The 16,804-nt window shown below is 53.2% G+C and overlaps 1 protein-coding gene and 1 pseudogene across 1 annotated transcript in view; one reads left to right on the forward strand and one right to left on the reverse strand.

Annotated features, from left to right (window-relative positions):
• Positions 1 to 375, forward strand: part of LOC145363605 (tubulin polymerization-promoting protein family member 3-like) — a 33,932-nt gene extending 33,557 nt beyond the window's left edge. The window contains exon 4 of the mRNA XM_080218787.1: positions 164 to 375. Within this exon, the coding sequence (XP_080074913.1) occupies positions 164 to 358 (195 nt within the window). The 3' untranslated portion in view covers positions 359 to 375. The remainder of the gene's footprint in view (positions 1 to 163) is intronic.
• Positions 376 to 14,157: 13,782 nt separating this feature from the next.
• On the reverse strand, positions 14,158 to 15,285 carry LOC145363611 (isocitrate dehydrogenase [NAD] subunit gamma, mitochondrial pseudogene; annotated as a pseudogene).
• Positions 15,286 to 16,804: the final 1,519 nt, after the last annotated feature.

Below are 16,804 nucleotides of genomic sequence, written 5' to 3' on the forward strand. Positions count from 1 at the left end.
CACACACACACACACACACACACACACACACACACACACACACACACACACACACAGCACCATCACGGGTTAGGTACGGTGCTCCCGACACCGAGGGAGTTAACCTCCCCAACACCGCCCATCGCTCCGTCGTGGCTAACGTTTCCTTTCCGCCCCCTTTCAGAAAGCCGCCAAGGCTGGAGCGGTGGACCGGCTGACTGATGTCTCCAAGTTCACGGGGTCGCACAAGGAGCGCTTCGACGAGAGCGGCAAGGGCCGAGGCAAGGCGGGCCGCGAGAACCTGGTGGAGCACACGGGCTTCGTGGCGGCCTACAAGGGCAAGGGCACCTACGACCAGAAGATCAAAGGCTCCAAGTGATGCATCGGGGCCTTCCCTTCCCCCTCCCTCATCCCCCCCTCCCCACCACCTCCCCCTCCCTCATACCCCCTCCCCACCACCTCCCCCTCCCCACCACCTCCCCCTCCCTCATCCCCCCCTCCCCACCACCTCCCCCTCCCTCATCCCCCCCTCCCCACCACCTCCCCCTCCCTCATCCCCCCCTCCCCACCACCTCCCCCTCCCTCATCCCCCACCCACCCCAACCACCTTCCCCTCCCTCATCCCCCCCTCCCCACCACCTCCCCCTCCCTCATCCCCCCCTCCCCACCACCTCCCCCTCCCTCATCCCCCCTCCCCACCACCTTCCACCCCTCACCTTCCTCTCCCTCATCCCCCCCTCCCCACCACCTTCCCCTCCCTCATTCCCCCCCTCCCCACCACCTCCCCCTCCCTCATTCCCACCACCTCCCCCTCCCTTCATCCCCCCTCCCCACCACCTCCCCCTCCCTCATCCCCCCTCCCCACCACCTCCCCCTCCCTCATCCCCCCCCCCCACCACCTCCCCCTCCCTCATCCCCCCTCCCCACCACCTCCCCCTCCCCCATCCCCCCTCCCCACCACCTTCCACCCCTCACCTTCCTCTCCCTCATCCCCCCTCCCCACCACCTCCCCCTCCCTCATCCCCCCTCCCCACCACCCTCCCCTCCCTCATCCCCCCCCTCCCCGCCACCCTCCCCTCCCTCATCCCCCCTCCCCACCACCTTCCCCCTCCCTCATCCCCCCCCTCCCCAACCACCTTCCAGCCCCCCACCCACTCCCCCCCCCCCCACCCCCAAACCCAACATCCGATTCACCCCTTTGCCGTCAGCTCATCAAGAACACGGGGCGGATTCTCGCTCAGCCAGCCGAGATGGGCGGACACGAGGATAGGGGTGGGGGCGGTTGCAGAGGGGGCCGGTGGGTGGGGTGGGGGGATCAGTGTGTGGGGGGGGGGGGGGGGGGGGGCAGCATTGAGGGGGCTGGGATGTGGGGGAGGGAGGGAGGACGGAAAATCCTTGGCGCCAGTTTATTTTTCTAACCCGCTCATACGCCCAAAAATCAAAATAGCCTGAATTAGTAGGCCTCGTTAGCCCCTCCAGTGATCGTTAACGTTCTCTTCTCCGCCACCTCCTGATCCACCCACCGTCCCCCGCTCCCCCCCCCCCCCCCCTCCTGACTACTGCCAGGGCCCCGTTGGCGTCTCACGCTGTCATAATTCTGATGAAGACCCCCCAAGCCTTCTGCTCTCTCTCCCGCATCTCACCACAGCCACCACTATTCCAATTCTGGCTGACTGGGTGTAGTGTCAAACACGGGAGCGAGGACACAATCCCCCACCGCCCCCCCAGTCACGTGGGATGGAGCCTTCCCCAGGTGGTGCCAGCTTAGTAAACGCCTGGAAGACTCAGTCACTGATAGCTTTACTCTGTATCTAACCCCGTGCTGTACCTGTCCTGGGAGTGTTTGATGGGAGGACAGTGTAGAGGGAGCTTTACTCTGTATCTAACCCCGTGCTGTACCTGTCCTGGGAGTGTTTGATGGGGGACAGTGTAGAGGGAGCTTTACTCTGTATCTAACCCCGTGCTGTACCTGTCCTGGGAGTGTTTGATGGGGGACAGTGTAGAGGGAGCTTTACTCTGTATCTAACCCCGTGCTGTACCTGTCCTGGGAGTGTTTGATGGGGGGGACAGTGTAGAGGGAGCTTTACTCTGTATCTAACCCCGTGCTGTACCTGTCCTGGGAGTGTTTGATGGGGGGACAGTGTAGAGGGAGCTTTACTCTGTATCTAACCCCGTGCTGTACCTGTCCTGGGAGTGTTTGATGGGGGGACAGTGTAGAGGGAGCTTTACTCTGTATCTAACCCCGTGCTGTACCTGTCCTGGGAGTGTTTGATGGGGGACAGTGTAGAGGGAGCTTTACTCTGTATCTAACCCTGTGCTGTACCTGTCCTGGGAGTGTTTGATGGGGGACAGTGTAGAGGGAGCTTTACTCTGTATCTAACCCCGTACTGTACCTGTCCTGGGAGTGTTTGATGGGGGGACAGTGTAGAGGGAGCTTTACTCTGTATCTAACCCTGTGCTGTACCTGTCCTGGGAGTGTTTGATGGGGGACAGTGTAGCGGGAGCTTTACTCTGTATCTAACCCCGTGCTGTACCTGTCCTGGGAGTGTTTGATGGGGGGACAGTGTAGAGGGAGCTTTACTCTGTATCTAACCCCGTACTGTACCTGTCCTGGGAGTGTTTGATGGGGGGACAGTGTAGAGGGAGCTTTACTATGTATCTAACCCCATGCTGTACCTGTCCTGGGAGTGTTTGATGGGGGGACAGTGTAGAGGGAGCTTTACTCTGTATCTAACCCCGTGCTGTACCTGTCCTGGGAGTGTTTGATGGGGGGACAGTGTAGAGGGAGCTTTACTCTGTATCTAACCAATGTTGTACCCGCATCACCACCACTCATGCATATTAAGAACATGCCTTTTTTTCCATATTTTTCCACATTGGAATTCTGCCTGTGGATGGGGCCTTCACGACTGTTTGGTTGGTCAATTCCAGTATGGGCAGCCGCCTGCGATATTTCCCTCCCTACCAACTCGGATAACATGAGCCAGTTCCAACCTTATTGCCGGGAAAACCTCACCATTCCCAGAATCGTTTGCCAGTCTGTTATAGGAAACGTTGTGCCGTCAGAATTCGGATGGAAGGAGGTGGGTGGGCGCGGGGCGAAGGGGCGGCTGGAAATGAAACATGCTGGCCTTCATCAGTCAGGGCACTGAGTGTAGAAATTGGGAACTTGTGTTGCAGTTGTACAGTAGTCATGATGTGGAGGTGCCGGCGTTGGACTGGGGTAAACACAGTAAAAAGCCTGACAACACCAGGTTTCAGTCCAACCTGACCAAAGGGGCTAACCCGAAAGCTAGTGAGTTTACTATCAAATAAATCGGTTGGACTGAAACCTGGTGTTGCCAGACTTTTTACTGCAGTTGTACAGGACATTGGTGAGGCCGCACCTGGAGTACTGTCATCAGCTTTGGTCGCCTTGCTGCAGGGAAGATGTTATTAAACTGGGGAGAGAGTGCAGAAGAGATTTACAAGGCTGTTGCCAGGATTCAAGGCACTGAGTTATCGGGAGAGAGCGGACAGGCTGGGGCTTTAATTCTTTGGCGCAAGGGAGACTGAGAGGTGCATGAGATCACTGATAGGATGAATGCACTCTGGTCCTTTTCCCAGGGTTGGGGAATTGAGAACTCTAGTTCCCCAGCGTAGGTTTAAATTCAGAGGGGAAAGAATGAATGGGGTTATTTTGTGCAGGGGGTTGCAATACAGCTGCCAGAGGCAGGGCCATTGACAACATCCAAAAGGCATTTGGACAGATACACGGAAAGGTTTAGAGGGATGTGGGCCAAATGCGGGCAAATGGGGTTTGCTTAGATGGGCTTTTTGGTCAACATGGGCTAGTTTGGGTAAAGGGCCTCTCTCCATGCCGTAGGTTCTGTGATTCTTTTAACTCCACAGCTGGTTTCTTCAAAGCAAAAGAAGAAGAGGACACCTCACCATCTTTGGACCGCCTTTATAGCGAGGGGGATTGAATATAAAAGTAGGGAGGTCTTGCTGCGGCTGTATAGGGCATTGGTGAGGCCGCAGCTGGAGTACTGTGTGCAGTTTTGGTCGCCGCACTTGCACATGGATATTTTGGCCTTGGAGGGAGTGCAGAGGAGGTTTACTAGGCTGATACCGGAGTTGAGGGGGTTGAGCAATGAGGAGAGGCTAAATAAACTAGGCTTGTACTCGTCAGAGTTTAGAAGAATGAGGGGAGATCTCATTGAGACGTATAAGACGATGAATGGGATGGATAGGATAGAGGTGGAGAGACTCTTCCCGCTCAGAAAGGATAGTAGGACTAGGGGGCACAGCCTCAAGATAAAGGGGGGGGGCGGTTTAGAACGGAGTTGAGGAGGAACTTCTTCACTCAAAGGGTGGTGAATCTCTGGAATGCTCTGCCCGTTGAAGTGGTGGAGGCTGCCTCGCTAAATATTTTTAAGACGCGGGTTGATAGGTTTTTGATAAGCGAAGGGATTAAGGGTTATGGGGAGAGGGCGGGAATGTGGAACTGAGCCACGACAGATCAGCCATGATCTTATTGAATGGCGGGGCAGGCTTGAAGGGCTAGATGGCCTACTCTTGCTCCTATTTCTTATGTGCTTATGTTTATCAGTCGAGGCATAGATTACAAAAGTAAGGAAGTCATGGAGTTGTATAGAAGCTGGAGTACGGTTCTGGTTGTCACATTTGGTAGCACAGTGGGTTAGCACTGCTGCTTCATAGCTCCAGGGTCCTGGGTTCGATTCCTGGCTCGGGTCACTGTCTGTGTGGAGTTTGCACATTCTCCCCGTGTCTGCATGGGTTTCCTCCCACAGTCCAAAGATCTGCAGGTTAGGTTGATTGGCCGTGCTAATAAATTGCCCCTTAGTGTCCAGGGATGCGTAGGTGAGAGGGATTAGTGGGTATAATGTGTAGGGATATGGGGGTAGGGCCTGGGTGGGATTGTGTTCGGTGCAGACTCGATGGGCCGAAGGGCCTCTTTCTGCACTGTCGGGATTCTATGATTATAGGGAGGATGTGAACACACTGGAGAGGGAGTGCAGAGGAGATTTACCAAAATTGGGATGGAATATTTAAATTATGAAGAGAGGTTGGATAGGGTGGGGTTGTTTTCTCTGGAGCAGAGAAGACTGAGGGGCAACCTGATTGAGGTGTAAAATATTATGAGCGATATGGGCAGCTGTTCCCCTTAGTTGAAGGGTCAGTCTCAAGGGGACACAAGTTAGAAGTGAGGGGCGGGAGGTCTAGGGGGGACTGGAGGAAAAACCTTTTTACCCAGAGGGTGGTGACGGTCTGGAATGCGCTGCCTGGGAGGACGGTGGAGGCGGGATGCTTCACATCCCTTTAAAAAGTACCTGGATGAGTAATTGGCATGTCATAACATTCAGGGCTACGGGCCAAGTGCTGGCAAGTGTGATTAGGTGGGCAGGCCAGGGCGTCTCATCGTTGCTGCAGTCTCAATGGGCCAAACAGCCTTTTGTGCACTGTGGGATTCTGTGACCGCCGTTGACCATTGGCCATATTTAAGAAGGGTAGCAAGGATAACTCAGGTAATTATAGGCCAGTGAGCTTGATGTCCATAGCAGGGAAATTGTTGGAGAAGAGTCTTAGCGATAGGATCTATATACATTTAGAACTGAATAGTCTCATTAGCAATACACAGCATGGTTTTGTACGAGGGAGGTCGTGCCTCACAAATTTGGTTGAGTTTTTTGAGGAGGTGACAAAAATGATTGACAAGGGAAGGGCCGTGGATGTCGTCTACATGGATTTCAGTAAAGCATTTGATAAGGTCTCTCGTGGGCAGGCTGGTGCAAAAGGTTAAATCTCACGGGATCAAAGGTGAACTAGCTAGATGGGTGGAGAACTGGCTTGGCCGTAGAAGACAGAGGGTAGCAGTGGAGGGGTCTTTTTCTGATTGGAGGTCTGTGACTAGCGGTGTTCCGCAGCGCTCTGTACTGGGACCTCTGCTGTTTGTGATATATATATAAATGATTTGGAAAAAGATGTAGCTGGTCCGATTAGTAAGTTTGCGGACGGCACAAAGATTGCTGGAGTTGTAGATAGGGATGAACATTGTGAGAGAATACAGCAGGATATAGATAGGCTGGAAAATTCGGAGGAGAAATGGAATTTAATCCAGATAAATGCGAAGTGATGCATTTTGGTAGATCTAATGTAGAGGGGAGTTATACAATAAATGACAGAACCATCAGGAGTATAGACACACAGAGGGATCTGGGTGTGCAGGTTCACAGATCCTTAAAGGTGGCCACACAAGTGGAAAAGGTGGTGAAGAAGGCATATGACATGCTTGCCTTAATTGGACAGGGCATAGAGTATAAAAGTTGGCGTATGATGTTGCAGTTATATAGAACGTTGGTTAGGCCACATTTGGAATACTGCATCCAGGTCTGGTCACCACACTACCAGAAGGACGTGGAGGCTTTGGAGAGAGTACAGAAAAGGTTTACCAGGATGTTGCCTGGTGTGGAGGGTCTTAGCTATGAGGAGAGATTGAATAAACTGGGGTTGTTCTCCCTGGAAAGACGGAGGTTGAGGGGATGACCAAATAGAAGTTTATAAAATTATGAAGGGGGTAGATAGGGCGAACAGTGGGAAGCTTTTTCTCAGGTCGGAAATGACGAACACAAGGGGTCACAGGTTCAAAGTAAGGGAGGGGTGAGGTTCAATATAGGTGTCAGAGGGACGTATTTTACACAGAGGGTGGTGAGGGCCTGGAGTGCACTGCCAAGCAAGGTGGTTGAGGCAGACACGCTGGGATCATTTAAGACTTATCTAGATAGCCACATGAACAGACAGGGAAGAGAGGGATACAGATGGATGGTCTAGTTAGGAACACTTGATCGGTGCAGGCTGGGAGGGCCGAAGGGCCTGTTTCCTGAGCTGTATTGTTCTTTGTGGGGGTTCCCACCTCTGCCACCCTTTCAGGCAGCAAATTCCAGATTCCCACTGCCCACTGGGAGAGAAAGTATCTCCTCAAATCCTACCTAAATCTCCTCCCCCCAAACCTTAAATCTAGTCCCCTCCCACCCCACCCCACCCCCCTCGCCTGGTCTGCCGAGACCCTCTGATCTTCTCCATTTCTGAGGAGTCAGCCCATCCCCCCCCCCTCACTAATTTGTGCCCCCCTCCCCCGCCCCCCCCCCCCCTCCAACAACCACCCCACCCCCCTCGCCTGGTCTGCCGAGACCCTCTGATCTTCTCCATTTCCGAGGAGTCAGCCCATCCCCCCCCCCTCACTAATTTGTGCCCCCCTCCCCCGCCCCCCCCCCCCCTCCAACAACCACCCCACCCCCCTCGCCTGGTCTGCCGAGACCCTCTGATCTTCTCCATTTCCGAGGAGTCAGCCCATTCCCCCCCCCCTCACTAATTTGTGCCCCCCTCCCCCGCCCCCCCCCCTCCAACAACCACCCCACCCCCGATCCTGTTCAGCCCTTCCTGATATCCTCTCAGTTCTGGGATTGTCTTCCGCACACCTTCATTTTTTTTTTTGCCTTCTCTGATTCCATTATGTAAAGGGGCTGGAGTGTTGGGAGTGAGGGGGAAGGAGCAGGAGGAGGAGATGGGGATAGAGGAGGGGTAGATGGTAGAGACGTTGGTAAGGCCACACTTGGAATACTGTCTGCAGCTCTGGTCACCCTATTATAGAAAGGATATTATTAAACTAGGAAGAGTGCAGAAAAGATTTACTAGGATGCTACCGGGACTTGATGGATTGAGTTATAAGGAGAGGCTGGATAGACTGGGACTTTTTTCCCTGGAGCACAGGAGGCTGAGGGGTGATCTTATAGAGGTCTATAAAATAATGAGGGGCACAGATCAGCTAGATAGTCAATATCTTTTCCCAAAGGTAGGGGAGTCTAAAACTAGAGGGGAGAGGTTTAAGGTGAGAGGGGAGAGATACAAAAGGGTCCAATTTTTTTCACAGAGAGGATGGTGAGTGTCTGGAATGAGCTGCCAGAGGTTGTAATAGAAGCAGATACAATTTTATCTTTGAAAAAACATTTAGATAGTTATAGAACAAAGAACAAAGAACAACACAGCACGGGAAACAGGCCCTTCGGCCCAACGAGCCCACGCCGCCGTCCCACTGTCTCAGTGTCCTATTCATGATTTTAGTCTACGCCTAATGTGCCAGGATCAGGGAGGTCCAATTTAGATAGTTATATGGGTACAATGGGTATAGAGGGATATAGCCAAACATCAAGACTAGCTTAGTGTTAAAAACTGGGTGGCATGGAAAATTTGGGCTGAAGGGGCCTGTTTCCATGCTGCAAACCTCTACGTGACTCGATGAGTGCGGGAGGGGAATGTGATTGGGAGGGGGAGATGGTGGGAATGAGGAGGGGGATATCGTGGGAATGGGGAGGGGGGAGTCTATGGGGGCGAGGGGTAGATGGTGGGGGGAAGGGAGATGGTGGGAATGAGGAGAGGGAAATGGTGGGGAAGGGAGATGGTGGGGGTAGGAGGAGATGTTGGGGGGGGTGGGGAGATGTGGGGGGAGGAGGGGGAGATGTTGGGGGGGAGGGGGAGATGGTGGGGAGGAGGGAGAGATGGTGGGGGGAGGAGGAGGAAGGAGAGTGGGTGGTGGGGAGGAAGGGAGATGGTGAGGGGGAAGGGAAAAGGACACAGGGGTTGTAGGATGGTCAGATGAGGTGGAGGAAAGGGTAGAGGTGGGGTGGATGAAAGCTGAGAGGGGGGCAGTACTGAGACACTCAATTCCATTTCTTCGCCCTGTCCTCCCACATATCCCCCCCCCCCCCCCCGACCCCACCATCTCCCATACCCAGGGTGACTGCCTCACCTGGGCTGGCGGGGGTGGAACACTGTATGGGCTACAGGGAGGCTTGCTGTGAGCGGTGGCACTGAAAGGTGCGGTCCCCAAGTCAGTTGAGTGACCGGACCACTGAATCATCTTTGCGTCAGACACCCTTTCACCCCATTGGTAGGGACCCCAATCATAGAGTATTGCTCTTGCAACTTAATCGACAATGGTATGCTTCATTTTTAGCCGAACATGATGGGGGGAGCATTTGGGGAAGAGCAATCATAACGTAATTGTGTTCCATTCAAGTATTTCTGGGCAGGGGCAAAGACAAATCAGGTCAGAGGCTAAAATACCCCAACGGTGGTCACCACAACCCCCGCCACACACTGTCACACAGCCTCAGACCAACCATTCAGCTAGGAATCACAACTGGGAAGTCAGGAGAATATCAACTAACTGGCGAGGGAAGAGGTGGCTGACAATGGGTTTTTACGATGAAAGTTCCTCCCCTTCTCTCTCCACCAAGGCATTGGGTAGACCAATAGGTTGGAAACTGTCCTGCTAAACTCTGGGATCCATCCCAGAGAGAAGGGCTGATGGGTCTCTTCTCTGTATGTGTCTCTCTCTTTCTCCAGCCTCTAGGTTAGATGAAGCTAAAAGGAGTCAATCAATATTCCACCCAGCCACAGAAGTGCTTTCATGTAAATCTATCTGTAACGGCCGGTAAAAGCAGTCTTTAGTCAGTGAGAGGCTGAGTTGTTGCATATAAAGCTTTGTGAAAATTAAAAGTCAATTAACGAACCCTCTCCAGTCGTGTGCTCATTTCCACAGGGATAATGTCTGGTTTAAATTTTAAACAATGCTTGGCAGTTAACTGTCAGCCAGTTATCAACTGGTGTACTCTCTATGCCCATGCCCCAGTCAGTCACTGTTCAACCATTGCATTCTCCACAGCATCACCTCTACCAATCAGAGTCAACTAACCTACCAACCAATCGGCATTCATTGATATGCCAAGACTGGTGGAGAAGTGGCAGATGGACTTCAACCCAGATAAGTGTGTGGTGAATCATTTTGGCAGGTGAAATAGGATGACAGATTATAATATTAAGGGTAAGACTCTTGGCAGTGTGGAAGATCAGAAGGATCTTGGGGTCCGGCTTCATAGGACGCTCAAATTGGCCTCACAGGTGGAGGATGTGGCTAAGAAGGCGTATGGTGTACTGGCCTTCATCAACCGAGGAACTGAGTTTAGGAGTTGGGAGGTAATGCTGCAGCTTTATAAGACCCTGGTCAGACCCCACTTGGAGTACTGTGCACAGTTCTGGTCGCCTCACTACAGGAAGGATGTGGAAGCCATTGAGAGGATGCAGAGGAGATTTACAAGGATGTTGCCTGGATTGGGAGGCATGCCTTATGAGGATAGGTTGAGAGAGCTTGATCTTTTCTCTTTGGAGAGACGAAGGTTGAGAGGTGACCTGATAGAGGTTTATAAGATGTTGAGGGGTATAGATAGGGTGGATTCTCAGAGGCTTTTTCCCAGGGCTGAAATGGTCGCTACGAGAGGACACAGGTTTAAGGTGCTGGGGAGCAGGTACAGAGGGGATGTCAGGGGTAAGTTTTTCACTCAGAGGGTGGTGAGTGAGTGGAATCGGCTGCCGTGGGTGGTGGTGGAGGCGGATTCGATAGGGTCTTTTAAGGGACTTTTAGATAAGTACATGGAACTTAGTAAGATGGAGGGTTATAGGTAAGCCTAGTGGGTAGAGATATGTTCGGCGCAACTTGTGGGCCGAAGGCCTGTTTGTGCTGTAGTTTTTCTATGTTTCATCTTCCCATGCAAAACAAAATTGTCATTCTCCCCGCTGAAACTGAGTGTTCTTGCAAACTGTCCTGATGCGTGCCGGCCATAAAGCTTCAACAGGGAAGTCTTTTTCTCAGCAATACTCGGAGACGACTTGGCTACTGCAGAGCACCCAGTGCCACACGGCTCGAGAGGGGCTGACTGCGCTCATGGGGATCGATGGAGCAGGAATGTTCCGGGTGTTGGAGCAAACCCGAAAATAAAAGATACAAGGTGGTCGCCTGGCACAAAATGGACGCTGTGAAAAGACATTAAGCTGTGCTGACTTTGGCACAGACATTGCACAATGAGTTAGATCCTGCTCGTGTCTAATTACTACAGGAAATAAACCAGATCTTGAGGCCCAGATGATCACCTTAGCTTGAGATAAGGCAGAACCAAAACAATGAGTGTTGTTAACAAGATCAGTCGTTGAAAGAAGGGCATAAATGTATAACAATGTGCTAACTGCTAATGTCCAAACTTGTCTACTCTCCAAAATGTATAACGATGTGATAACTGGTAATGTCCATACTTGTCTACGCTCTGAAATGTAAAACAATGTGATAACTGCTGATGTCCGTACTTGTCTATTCTCCAAAATGTATAATGATGTGATAACTGCAAATGTCCGTACTTGTCTATTCTCCAAAATGTATAACGATGTGCTAACTGCTAATGTCCGTACTTGTCTACCCTCCAAAATGTAAAACGATGTGCTAACTGCTAATGTCCACGATTTGAAAATGTATAAAAGAAACTCAGCTGCCATTTCAAAGTTGAGAAGGTGATTGCCCAGAGCTTCTCCCAAAGCCTTGTCCAATAAACTGCATGTTGAGTCTTTAAATCTGACTCCGAGTGGTGATTTTCCCACAAGGGTGTAACTCTGCTGTTACGGTACATGGAGGCAGCGAGTCCAAGATTTATACATTTGAACACCAAGGTCCCTCAGCATTTCAATCATCTGCAGTTCTCTCTTCGCTTAGATAACAATCTGCCAGTTGATACCTCCTACCAAAGTGCATGGCCTCACACTTCCCCATGCTAAATTCCATTTGCCAGGTTTTCATCCAGTCACCTGATCGATCTATCTACCTCCCGTGGCAGAATCACAATTTCCTGATCACAACCTGCTCTTCCACCTATCTTCATACCATTGGTAAATTGGGAAACTTTATTACCTTATGTTCCTCCCTCCAGAATCCCCACAATGCAGAAGGATGCCATTCGGCTCATTGAGCCTGCATCGGCCATAATCCCACCGTACCCCACCTTCTAATCCCCCTGATGCGAAGGGTATATTTAGCACGGCCAATCCATCTAACCTGCACATCTTTGGACACTGAGGGGCAATTTAGCATAGCCTGTCCCCCTAACCCACACACCTTTGGACATGAAAAGGCAATTTAGCATAGCCAATGCACCTAACCTGCACATCTTTGAACACTAAGGGGTAATTTAGCATAGCCAGTCCACCTAACCTGCACATCTTTGGACACTAAGGGGCAATTTAGCATGGCCAATCCACCTAACCTGCACATCTTTGGACACTAAGGGGCAATTTAGCATAGCCAATCCACCTAACCTACACATCTTTGGACACCAAGGGGTAATTTAGCATGGCCAATCCACCTAACCTGCACATCTTTGGAAACTAAGGGACAACTTAGCATAGCCAATGCGCCTAACCTATATGTCTCAGGAAACTAAGGGGCAATTTAGCATGACTAATCCACCTAAGTTGTATATCTTTGGACATTAAGGGACAATTTACCACATCCAATCCACCTAACCTGCACATCTTTGGACAATGAGGGGCAATTTACCACATCCAATCCACCTAACCTGCACATCTTTGGCCAATGAGGGGCAATTTAGCATGGCCAGTCCCCTATCTGAAAGAAGGACAAAATTAATCTGAAGTCCAATTTCCAGAGGCCACAAGCAGGCCCATCTGAACAAAATATTGTGTACAGTTCTGGCTGCCACAGCGTAGGAAGGGTGTGAACGCACTGGACAGAGAGAGAGAAGAGAATGCAGAAGAGGTTTACAAGAGCAGCTCCAGGGATGAGAAACTCCGAGGATAGTTTGGAGAGTTTGGGACTGTTCTCCTTGGAGAGAAGAAGGCAAAGAGAACATAAGAACATAAGAAATAGGAGCAGGAGTAGGCCATCCAGCCCTTCGAGCCTGCCCCGCCATTCAATAAGATCATGGCTGATCTGTCGCTGCTCAGTTCCACTTTCCCGCCCTCTCCCCATAACCCTTAATCCCCTCTCCTATCAAAAACCCATCAACCCGCGTCTTAAAAATATTTAGCGAGGCAGCCTCCACCACTTCAACGGGCAGAGAATTCCACAGATTCACCACCCTTTGAGTGAAGAAGTTCCTCCTCAACTCCGTTCTAAACCACCCCCACTTTATCTTGAGGCTGTGCCCCCTAGTCCTACTGTCTTTTTTGAGCGGGAAGGTTGGATAGAGATGTTCAAAATCATGAGGGGGTCCTGGACAGGGAGTCGACAGGGAGAAGCTGCTCCTGTTCGGAAAGGCTCGGGAAAGAGAGGGCACAGGTTGAAGGCGAACACCTGCATTGCCGCTTTCAGTGACCTGTGTTGTTTTTTAATTCATTTGTGGGACATGGGCATCGCTGGCTGGGGGTCCAGCATTTATTGCCCATCCCTAGTTGCCCCTTGGGGGGCAGTTGAGAGACAACCACATTGCTGTGTGGCCTCTGGAGTCACATGTAGGCCAGACCGGGTAAGGACGGCAGATTTCCTTCCCCAAAGAGACATTAGTGAACCAGATGGGTTTTTCCGACAATGGTTTCACTGTCATCAGTAAATTCTTGATTCCAGATTTTTTTAAATTAATGAATTAAAATTCTGCCGTGGCAGGATTCGAAACCAGGTCCCCAGAACATTAGCTGAGTTTCTGGATTAATAGCCTGGCGATCATACCACTCGGAAGCCATCGCTTCCCCTACCTGTACACCCAGATCCCTCTGCCTATCAAGAATCTTCAGGGTTCCGCCATTAGCTGTGTACTTCCAAAATGCATCACCTCACGTTTGTTATTCTCTCTCTCCCTCCCTCCCTCCCTCTCTCTCTCTGAAGCTTGGCATTCTTGGCAAAGTGCTTGGCCAACAACTGATTAAGTTCAACAATACCCGCAACCACCTCAGCAATTTGTATTATCGTTTAATTTAATATACTTAGGAAGATGGCGTAAAACAGGACAAATGGATTGGGAGTCAGAGGGGTGGTGGGGATGAGGGTCGGTTGGAGGGTAAGCATCATTTGGGCAATGGGGAGGGTGAGCGTCGTTTGATGGGGGGTGGGGGGGGGACAATTTGGCAGAATGGGGAGGGTGAGCAGCGTTAGGGGGACAATTTGTTGAACAGTATGGTGGAGGAGGAGGAGGAGGAGGGTCGATTAGAGAGTGAGCATCATTTGGGGAATGGGGAGGTTGGGTGTCATTTGATTAGGGGGCGGGGGGAGCAATTTGGGCTACGGGGGTGGGACGGGGGGGTGGTGGCGGTTCGTTAGATTAAAACTGTCCATCGCGAAGCCTTTCAGGACATCTTCACGATCTGTTCGATCACGTAGTCCACCACGTCGGTGGAGGAGGCTTGTCCCCCGACGTCGGCCGTGCGGGTCTTGGTGTCCCGGGTGGCTCTCAGGACGGCGTCGCGTATGAGGCTGGAGTGCCTCTCCAGCCGCAGGTGGTCCAGCATCAGGCAGCTGGCCAGCAGCATGGCGGTGGGGTTGGCCACGTTGCGGTTGGCCATGCGGGGGGCGGTGTTGCGGATGGCGGTCTGGAAGACGGCGCACTGGCGGCTGTAGCTGGCGCCCGGCACCAAGCCGGGACCCCCGACCATCCCGGCGCAGATGTTGTTGATCACCACCCCGTAGAGGCTGGGCGTCACCATGACGTCGAACTGGCCGGGCTGGCTCACCAGCTGCATGGTGGCGTTGTCCACGATCATGTCGCTGAACTCAACGTCCGGGTAGCCGGCGGCCACCTCCCGGCAGCAGCTCATGAAGAGCCCGTCCGTCAGCTTCATGATGTTGGCCTTGTGTATCACGGCCAGCCGCCGGCGGCCGTGCCGGCGGGCATAATTGAAGGCGAACTCGGCCAGCCGGGTGGAGCGCCGCCGGGTGATGATCTTCAGGCTCTCCACCACGCCGGGCACGCTCTCGTGCTCCAGGTGGGCGTACTCGCCCTCGGTGGTCTCCCGCACCACCACAATGTCCAGCTGCCCAGCCCGGGACGCCACGCCCGGCAGGCTGCGGTAGTGGTTGACGCTGGCAAAGAGGTCGAGCTCAGTACGGAACAGCACGTTGAGCGAGCGGTGGCTCGCCGGCATCTTCTCCACCGACGTCTCGAAGTTGCCCTTCAGCGCCACCCGGTTGCGGCGGATCGCCGCGATGGCGGCGCCGATGTCCCGGCCGTCGGTGGCGCTGCTGTCCACACGCACCTCCTCGAAGTCCACCGGCACGTGCACGGCCTCAAAGACCCGCTGGACGTGGCCCATCAGCTCAGGCCCCACGCCGTCGCCCGGGATGAGGGTAACGGTGGCTCGGCCGCCGTACACCATGCTGTCCCGCGGCCGGTCGTGGGAGTAGCCTCTGACGGGCCCCCGGGCGAGGGGAGGCCTGGCGGCGACGAGCAGGCGGGAAAGCCACCTGAGGGCGGCCATTTGGTCACTGGCAGGGTGGAGGAGGGGAGGGAGGGAGGGAGGGGGACCCGGCGGGTGGGAACCAAGAAACTACCCCTGCCGGGCGGTGATGTCAGAGGCCCCGCCCACTACCCCACAGGCTCTGCCCTACTGTGATGTCGTCTAGTCCCTCCCCCGGCCCCACTGTCCCTGCCCCGTCCTATTGTGATGTCACCTAATCCCTCCCCCCACCCTATTGTGACTTCACTGCTATCCCACCCACTGACAATCAGGACCCACCCATTTGTATTGTAACTTTACTGAGTGCCCGCCCACCTGCACATAGGCCCCACCCCATCCTATTGTGATGTCACCTAATCCCTCCCCCCCACCCTATTGTGACTTCTCTGCTATCCCGCCCACTGACAATCAGGACCCACCCATTTGTATTGTAACTTTACTGAGTGCCCGCCCACCTGCACATAGGCCCCACCCCATCCTATTGTGATGTCACCTAATCCCTCCCCCCCACCCTATTGTGACTTCTCTGCTATCCCGCCCACTGACAATCAGGACCCACCCATTTGTATTGTAACTTTACTGAGTGCCCGCCCACCTGCACATCGGCCCCACCCCATCCTATTGTGATGTCACCTAATCCCTCCCCCCCACCCTATTGTGATGTCTTTGAGGTTCCGTCCAACACCCCGCATGCCCCGCCCCACCCTATTGTGATGTTATTGAGACCCCGCCCACATTGTGACATGCGTCTAGTTTGGGGGCGTTTAAGAGATCTCTGGATAGGTTTATGGACGAAAAGGGATTGGTATAGGCTAGTGGGTCATTGTGTTTGTAACTGGTCGGCGCAACATCGTGGGCCGAAGGGCCTGTTCTGCGCTGTAATGTTCTATGTTCTATGTTCTATGAGGATGATGCCCCTCCCTCCCTCACACTACTCACACTGCCTGCGCCACCCAATCCTGACCCATCCCACCCCACCCCACCCCAATTGCAAAGCCATCCAGTTTCCTAGGTGACCCCTCCCCCATGTTTCTGCCCCCCCCCCACCATCCGGACAACAACACCGCGTGTTCTCCACGTGCGCCAACTTGGGTGCCACGCCTACGGCTAACTAGCACTGGGCGCGTCGCGTGAGGGGCTGAGCACGTGCAGTGAAGCCGGGCCTCAGGATCCACCTCCACCCCATCCTTTCCTCTCCACAACCCCAAACCACAGAGGGAACGGAACGGTCAAAGACACCACCCCCTCTACCATATGGAGAGAATGGAACTCTTCATTCAGCATCCAACGTCACGGTACCCTATGTATCCACATAAGACCATAAGACATAGGAGCAGAATTACGCCATTCAGCCCATCGTCTGCTCCACCATCCGATCACCCAGGGGTTGGGGATGAGGGGAGGGGGGGGTTACCATCAACCAGAAACTGAACCAGACTCAGCCATACAAAAATTGTGGCTGCCAGAGCAGGTCAGAGACTGGGAAACTTGCAGAGAGTAACTCACCTCCTGACTCCCCCCAAGGTCTGCCCACCATCTA

This window comes from Carcharhinus amblyrhynchos, unplaced genomic scaffold, assembly GCF_965287045.1.
Source record: "Carcharhinus amblyrhynchos unplaced genomic scaffold, sCarAmb.v2.hapA scaffold_39, whole genome shotgun sequence".
Lineage (NCBI taxonomy): Eukaryota > Metazoa > Chordata > Chondrichthyes > Carcharhiniformes > Carcharhinidae > Carcharhinus > Carcharhinus amblyrhynchos.